The 8,673-nt window shown below is 35.2% G+C and overlaps 1 protein-coding gene across 1 annotated transcript; it reads right to left on the minus strand.

The window, feature by feature from the left end:
- Nucleotides 1,104-7,351, minus strand: LOC109232272 (uncharacterized protein At2g40430). The gene is made up of 12 exons (XM_019397973.1): nt 7,111-7,351; nt 6,311-6,474; nt 6,099-6,147; nt 5,987-6,012; nt 4,618-4,698; nt 4,417-4,527; nt 4,218-4,300; nt 2,620-2,739; nt 2,400-2,522; nt 2,095-2,161; nt 1,916-1,995; nt 1,104-1,399 (listed from the first exon to the last, which is right to left on the minus strand). Exons 1-12 carry the CDS (start codon nt 7,277-7,279, stop codon nt 1,393-1,395), a joined length of 1,080 nt encoding a protein of 359 aa, XP_019253518.1. The 5' UTR covers nt 7,280-7,351; the 3' UTR covers nt 1,104-1,392.

An 8,673-nucleotide genomic window follows, 5' to 3' on the forward strand; every position in this document is an offset into this window, starting at 1 on the left:
ATGTAATTAGTCTTTAACACTTTTATTTAATTTCATCTTTTCTACAACCATGTAATACATTGTTGTAATGGATATAACATGAACGACATATGATATATGAAGTACTATTAGTAATCAAAATAGTCAAATCAGAGAAACTTCTACTTATGTAATTTAATAAAGGGTAATGTCGTTCTAATAAAGTTAGAGAGTATTTAAGGTATTAGATTCAATTTTGCTACTGAGAGAAAACCTATGAAGTGAATGTAACACGTTCCTCATCATAATTAACTATGGAACCTCTATAAGACCAAAATGAACCATAGAAAGATCTTTAATTGTCCCTTATATCTGGTTACTAGGCTGAAGTTTGATCTATGGGAGGTCGAATCCTAATGCTCTCTAAGAAAATAACTCAAAAGATTTCATTTATGTCTACAGAGGAAGAAAGGTAATGAAGGGTGGAGAAATTGATGGGAGATTCCGGGAGATCGAACTGATAATTCATATTGCCATCAACTTTTTCTTCACAGAGAAGAACCCATCTCAAGTTCAAGTATATGATGCGATGTACCCCAAAATATATCAAAAAGTTGTCCGCAAATTATAAGCTCTTTTTACAGCGACCTACTTTTACCTAAGCTAATGACTAAGCGTAACAAGTTAAAAGGATTAAGCATCCAAATGATTAAGCTATAAGTTTAGTTGTCACTTCTTCAGAGCTCGATCTTTTGAGAATTTATCTTAACAAATCACTTAACCCCTTCCCTCAGAGACATCATGCAAGCAGTGATCACAATAGAATGATTTTATGACAGCGTGATCAAGTTTCATTTCCACCTCAATTGTATGAGATTCCCTTAAACATGCTAAGCAACAGGTTTTGCTCATTGCAAACTTTAGTAATCAATAGAACAGCAATCTTCTGTATCCAAAATACTAGTTTTTGCTCCCAAAGCAAATGTATAGCCTGTGTAATCCCACAAGTGGAGTCTGAGGGGAGAAGTGTATGCAGACCTTAACCCTACCTTGAGAAGGTAGAGAGGCTATTTCCAATAGACACTCGGCTCAAGGAGGGATGAAAAAAAAGAAGTAACAGAAGCAAGATAATAAGAGACCGGAGCAAAAGAAACAAAAGCAAATGTATTGACCATGACTATAAAAGTTTGGTGTAATAAAACAAGCATCAGTAAATTAAACAGATTTACATCTCCGTTTGTTAATAGTAAAGAGCAGCCAGCTTTCCCACTCCAACAAATTTGCATTGGTTGGAATGGATCCTGGGTATCTGATCGGCTTGACAAGTAAAACCAAGACCCTAGAGTGTCTCTCAGCCAAGTGCTTGGGTGATCTCAGAGCAAAGTGATGAGAACATTGTATCCAATGTTATTCAGCAATTAACTCTGATGAATTCTATTTCCTGCAGACATCCACATCCCATATATAATTAGCAAGAAATATTTTGATGCTTCGTGTTTCTTTTGAAACAGTACAAAATAATGCATAGGACAAGCTGTTCAATACTCTCTACATGTAGAGGGAAAAAATGAGTTTCTTCTTTTCGTCTTTCTTTTTGAGAAATACTTCAAAGGTTTATCGGAATGACAATCAATTTTCCGACTGGCCAACATCAGCAAGGATTCGGGGTGGTTTCCGTACCATCACATTCTGCTAGCCCAAGGCATATTTAGCTAATTTTATGATCAACAGTGTAGCCATACGGAACATGCACAGAGCTCACAGTGTCAAAAGATTTACACAAAAAGGAGAATTCTCTAAAATAGTCTCAGTGTCGCATGGTGGACACCTCATTCAACAGAACATGCAATATGAGTGTGATGGGCTGAGAATACTTTAGATTTCAAACAAGTGAGCCAACCAGAAAGCCTGGCTTAAAGCAAGTCATGACATGGGATAAATGATGAGCTTTACTAACCTGCAACTCTTTTTTGAAGGAACAACAAGTCCCCTTTTCTCCAGGCTTTTAAACCGATCTCTTGCAAGGGTGCAGCACCCCTGTTTGCAACAGAGAGCAAATCCACATAAGAAAATTTTAGTGATAGAAATAGACATTACAACAACCATTTTGGAGAAATTTGAAATCAGGAAGGCAACCTTCAGTTTACGGAGGGAACCAGTAATCTCTTCAGACAGTAAAACCTGAGCAGGAGCAGGCTCGAATCTGAAATGACAGATGCCATTATCTTTTAAACATCCAAAGTTACTATTGTAGCAATAAAGCAATAGCACAAGAAAAACGACTCTCGTGGCTCAGATCAGGCAAGCTAGAATTTGAAACATTTTTGAAAGTTAAAACCATAAAGATCTCTTTGTATTCTGATGTTCTACAAAACCATTTTTCTTCCAGTTAGCAATTCAATCATTGAAATTTTTTCACTTCAAAATGAAACAGCACATACTTGCGCTTTCCCAAACGTGGTGGACAAGATTTTAGTCTTTCCTTTTTAGCAGTAACACGACGGAGATGTCTTTTCTGTTTTTCTTCATCCTCTTTCTCTATTTCTTGAATTATATCCGGTAAGCTGCAGACACAAGAACAACTCATCAGAATTTATAAGACAGGCAAATCCTATTTAACTAGAAAATGATTTGCCTGATATTCTAAGCAATATAGCAAACCTGTCAATCTCTTTGGAGAGCTGCTCTGCTTTTGTTGCTTCAGCTTCTGCTTTCAGCTGTACTTTGCGCCTAGCCCGTCTATTCTTCTCAACTTGTGTTAACATTTTGGGCTTCTGAGGCCTGCATGATATTTAAATTAATGATGTGTAATTTCATTTAAGTGTTAAATGAAGGTGAAATCTGAAGACCTGTAATAATGCACTCAACCTAACATGCATTGCAAAGGAAGCTAATGGCTAACCTAGTGCACTGCGAATTTTCAGAACACATAGCTATCTTACAAAAAGGATCTTGAACATTTGTCCCTTTACAACTGAACATCATTAGGAGATTAGGATCATTACCACCAAAGGAAACAAATATGAAGTCAGACAGCAACAATTCCATATTATCTATCAGGTACACAGCTCACACAATTTAACTGAACTAGATTAAGGAGCATATCTCTTCACATTAAAATGATTTTAAATGTAGCCGGTTTTAACTGAATATATTTAAGGAACCAAAGGATTCCAAAGGTTTTATAGAGGTTTGGCCTAGTCACTCGATTTAGGTAAAATTTTGGATTGGATGCTCAAATTCTTAAATACCCACAAAAGCTGAATCAATTATTTCCTAGTTCAATTCTTCCAGAAGCATTCAATTATTGACAATATACTACATATCACCTCGAGAATAAAATAATGAGAACCTGCAGTGTTAGCTACAACTATTGGAAAAAATAAGTGTTATAAATGTTGGATATAAAGAACTTTTCCACTAGCTCAAATTCAACCCAACAAAAACTGAATCCGTTATTTCCCAGTTCCAATACTGCTCAGTTATTGAAATAATGTGAATTTCCACAGTAGCTACAAACATTGGAAAAATAAGAGCTACTAATGTCAGGAAAAACTATTTCCACTTGCAGGAAAAAAGTAAACCAAACAGAATAGAGCAAAAGAGGGTCCAAATAAATAGGGGCAAAGGGAGCATAAGGTCTTAGTCCATCAGTGATAATATATTGCCTTGGATCCTCATAAACATCCATCAGCTTAGAACTTTGTGAAAACTATTAAACATGCAAAGCCACATAAATAAAGCTAAACTACATTTCTAGATGATGACAAGGAGTTGACCGCAGTAACCAACAATCAGGAGCTACTATAAAAACGAGAACCAGACAACTCATGTTATCCTTGTAAAGTTACAGTAAGATTTAACTTAGCTGAATGTTGTAACCAGTCTCCAGAGATTGATATGTAAATATGTACTTTAATTGATTTTACCGTCAGCATAATTTAACATGCAAATTCTTAAAATGCTTATTATCACCTTTTTTTCCTCTGGAGCCTAAAGATTGTCAAAGAAGCACCTATTCACTATTTTCAAGGAATCCACGAATATGAACAGACACAGATAAGTAAATTACCCAGTTCAAAGTTTTTTGAGAAGTTTTTTTTTTGTTGTTCTTTTGAGAAGGAATTACATAGTACAAAGTTTGATGCCTTACTTTTAAGTAGTATAATTTGAAATACTCCTGAATACTGAGCTGGCGATGAATAGAACACATTTCAATAGGTAAAACTATCATGACCCGTCAAGCAACAGAACCTTACCTTTTCTCCAGATCTGTGTTTCCATCTTCCACTAGATTTTCATTTTCCACATCACTCCCACTGTCCGCTTCAAGTAAATACATCTGAGACAAATGAATCTTCAGTCCATACTTATATCAAGTATGAGAAACATAGCCCATTAAGTATCTGCAAGGGCCATGGTCAAGGTACTAGCAAGATAGTAACAGAATAAACATACCTCTTCTTCATTAACTGCTTCTCCAGGAACAATCAATGGAATAGGCTCCGGCCCCAATTCATTTCTATAAATTTTCTGCATTTCATCTGCAACAGCACAAGCTAATGCATCCTGAATTGAGAAGATACAGAGCGAGTTACTAATTACAGCGACTAGGAGCTAGGTAATAGCAAAATATGACATACAGACATCAGTTTTTACCTGATGACTTTCGGATGCCGGATTGAATGAGCATCCTGGAGGCTCAACTTCCACAGCCGGTATAATAGTTGTCTTGGGCTTCTGTCACAGACAATACATGCTAATTCGATTACATATACTAATGCAGAGTTGTCTTTTCTCTTATCGAGAAGTACACTGATGCAGAATTGTTCTAGGTAAATCATAAGTTTACAATTCACATACTCGAGCTTTAGGACCATACCAAAGTATACACACTTGAGATAGTGAGGTAATATATCGAGGAAGGAAAAGACAGGCAGGTACAAACGTTATGCATTAAGCACAGGTAACGACATGGAAATAAAATATTATCTCCTTCGTCAGCAATATTGCGCAATTCAATAGGACTTGTATCACCACCTTACCCACCCCAGCCATTGAAATGAGAAAATTATGAAAAGACATCACCCTGCAACAGCAGGGAAGTACTGTAAACCAAACCCCTAAATGCAATCCCAATCCAAACACTACACATGCATCACAAATTTTGATCAATATCTTTAGACAGCCTAGAGTGCCACGATGCTGAAAGGAAGGATTTCATACTGCCAAATTGAGGAATGAGCAAATTGGACAGCAATCCATGTTTCATTTTCTTTTTGGATACCTGTTTTTTCCTTTTTAAATTAAATCTTGTATCTGTTAGAGATCATTGTATCGGCGTAATTCATATGCTCCTAATTTGTGAGATGAAATGTTGAAATGTGTTGAGTGAATGGGCAACTAACTGAGTCAATCAATCAATCCATCAACTATGCAGCAATTACGAACATAGTTAGGGTCGGCTACAATAGATACTCTATATCCATTCTGCTTTCTTTTAGGCCCATTACCTTTAACGGTAAAGGACCTTATATCCAGTCTCATGCCTCTTTTTTTGTTTTTCTCTCATCTATCCTTTGAGAGGATAACATGGCATAGAGGACGTGCATGGAAATGGTTCGTTGCAGAGATGCTTTTTACATGTCATACTTTCTTGGGAATATTATATTCAATTGACTTAAAGATAATCATTGTTTAAGTTGACTTTAAAGTAATCATTCTAAGGCAACATTAGTAGTCCTTATGAAGAAGGGGGTGCATTAATAAGCCTATAGCAGATATCTTATCAGGAGAAAATCCAACTGATTCCACAGAAGTATTTCATGTAAAAGAACACAAAAAGTGAAAAGGAAATTCCTGACAGGTGGACCAAGGAGAAAATCCAGCTGATTTCATAAACATATTTCATGTATAAGGACACAATAAAATAAAAAGGAAATTCCTGAAAGGTGGCCCATAAAAGATAAAGGGAGCAGAGAAAAGAATAAAAAAAATTTCAAATTATCAGAAGGAGAAAACAGTGTACCTTTTTGGTTTTGATGACCAGTTCACCTGCAACAATGCAATGAAGTTCGTATCAGAAAAGCTATTTACTACTGAAGTGACAAGGAACAGAAAGGTTTTAATCACAAGGGCACCTTTATCATCCCAAATGTCAACCATGCCAGAGTCTGCACCAGCCAAATCCTAATCACAGAAAATTAAGAAAAGATAAGCACTAAGGATCCATTAGGGATGTGCACTCAAATGAATATATAGTTTCGCTAAGGGGAAATATGGAAAGGAAGCGGCAGCCATAACATCTTGCAATTGGTAATTTGAACATTTTTAAAGAGAAATAGTGAAAAACCTTTTGACCCTTATCTTTGGCTATCTGGACTTCTTTACTTTTCTTCTTGGACTTTTTCCCAATTGAAGAAGGTACAGGTTCGACAAAGGCATTCCTTTGTAGCATACTATCACACCGAAGTACTTTCTCCCGGTGTTTTTCAATTTTCCTTTTAGCTGAAAGATCTGGATCATAGACATAAACTTGTCACTACCTTATAAAGAATGACTCACCAACAAAAAAACCACAGAACTGCTAAATATTACAGAGAAATAGTACTAAGGTGATTCTAAACTGTTCTCTTCTAATCCAAAAATGTCAGATACTATATCCCAAAATGTCGTCAGGCTTCATTATACACGCAATAATTGGAGGTGAACAGAAGCCACGTCTACTAAAAACCAACACCCAAACAACTGCTCCTGAAAGGTATCTGCAAGTCTAAAGCTGAAATGAACTTTCCAATCCGCTCTCAAGGTCTGACTTTTTGCACAATTTGACAATTCAGCCAATTTTAGGATCACTTCGCCTTAAACAAACCCACCTCTCTTACTGTACATCCTACACAGTTACTAGGATACCAAACTATTCTGTAGACTTGTCTTAGTACACTAAATATTCTAAATATAGTTACCCGGCCAAAACAAGTTCAGTCTGTGGAATAATAAATAGTATACATACTTATTCATCTAAATATTATATCAGCTACAAAACATAAGTGAGCACCAGTTTATGGCTTGTTTCACTTTGTTATCTACTTGAACAAATAATACTTGCTAGCAATTTTGAACAAGCAAAAGAAATCCTTAAACAGAAAATACCTCTGGATTTGTCGACGTAAAATAGGGAATCACTGGGAACTTGAGCGAGAGAGCCACCCGAAAGAGCATCTTTAGTGGAATTGTCAAAGAAATCTTCAATATCTTCAGTACTTATGTTGGCTCTCCATTCCTTCTTCCCTTTCCTTGAGCTCTTCGATCTTTTCCCCATCTCTACGACTCAGCTTAGGGCGGCTCTAGGGCAAGGCAAGTGAAGCTGTTGCCTTATGCCCCAAATATTTAAGGCCCAAAAATATAAAGTACTATTATATCATTATATAATATATATATATATATATATATATATATATAAAATTTATATTTATAAAATTATTGACAAAATATATTAAATTCTAACATTTATTTAAATTTGGTAGATGGATTGAATGAGTTAATAGGATAAAACTTTTCTCTCACAAATTTAAATAAATTCTATTTTTCTTTTCTTTCTTTTTTCATATTTCTTACTATTTTACTTTCTAATTTAAAATCAAATTTTCTAAATTAGCTATTTCTTTTTGTCACATTTGATAGATCCTCATATTAGTAATCAAGTTCTTTTGTGTCTCATTTTTTAACTAAGAGGGTGTTTGGCTAAGCTTATAAGCTGGTCAAACTGGTTTATAAGCACTTTTTGGCTTATCTACGCGTTTGGTAAAATTAAAAGTGCTTATAAGTTAAGTGCTTATAAGCCAAAAATAAGCCAAAAGCCATAAGTTGGTCTCCCCCAACTTATCAAATTTCAGCTTATAAGCACTTTAGGTTTGACCAAAATATTTACTATTCTATCCCTAAAATACTTCTTTTTAAAACAAGACTCTTCGTATACCCAGTTCTTCAGCTGCTTATTATTAATTTCAGCACTTTTAACCAAACACGTAACTGCTTATTTTTTAAATCAGCTTCAGCACTTAAAAGTGCTTTTCAGCACCGAATGCTTATCAGCTACTCTAAATCAGCTAAGCCAAACGGGCTCTAAGAAATCCCAGAGACAATTATCATAAGGTTCAAAACACGATCCATACTAGGCTCAATCCTTTTACCATTTTTATTTAATGTTATATTTTTTTTTACAGGGAGTTCAATACCATATGACTTACGCCTAACCCACATATTATACGTTGTTCTCTCACCACTTTTTTTGGCTCAATATTATATGGACATTATGAAAGAAATTTCAGGTGGGTCTTTTAATATATTTTAGTTTTAAGCCACCAGTTCTGTTGAGCCACCCTCATTAATGATCAACAATTATTTATAGACCACTGCCCATGAACGTGTTATTCAACAGCTCCATTCACATTTGGTAACTAAATAACACATTCACTGATTGTTGTCTTATCTTAATTGAGAATGTATAAAATTTGATTGAGAATAGCAGGGGGGTGGACACGTGGCTCGATTAGGAGACTAGTAAAGCTTTAATTTAGGTTCCCAAAAATTTTTAATAATGGATTTTGTGATTTTATTTCAAGTTAGACAATATTAAAGTTTGCAAAAAAAAAAAAAATACAATAAACCTTGGACAAAAGAAACAAAGAAAGGAAGACTATCTACTCTTTAACA

The sequence above is a fragment of the Nicotiana attenuata genome, chromosome 9, assembly GCF_001879085.1.
Source record: "Nicotiana attenuata strain UT chromosome 9, NIATTr2, whole genome shotgun sequence".
Lineage (NCBI taxonomy): Eukaryota > Viridiplantae > Streptophyta > Magnoliopsida > Solanales > Solanaceae > Nicotiana > Nicotiana attenuata.

Coding starts and splice junctions, on each gene's coding strand:
- LOC109232272 (XM_019397973.1), bottom strand. CDS start 7,279: ATGGGGAAAAGATCGAAGAGCTCAAGGAAAGGGAAGAAGGAATGGAGA. Junction 6,148..6,310: donor CCAAAGATAAGGGTCAAAAG/GTTTTTCACTAT, acceptor TTCTGTGATTAG/GATTTGGCTGGTGCAGACTC. Junction 2,162..2,399: donor CCACGTTTGGGAAAGCGCAA/GTATGTGCTGTT, acceptor CTGTCATTTCAG/ATTCGAGCCTGCTCCTGCTC.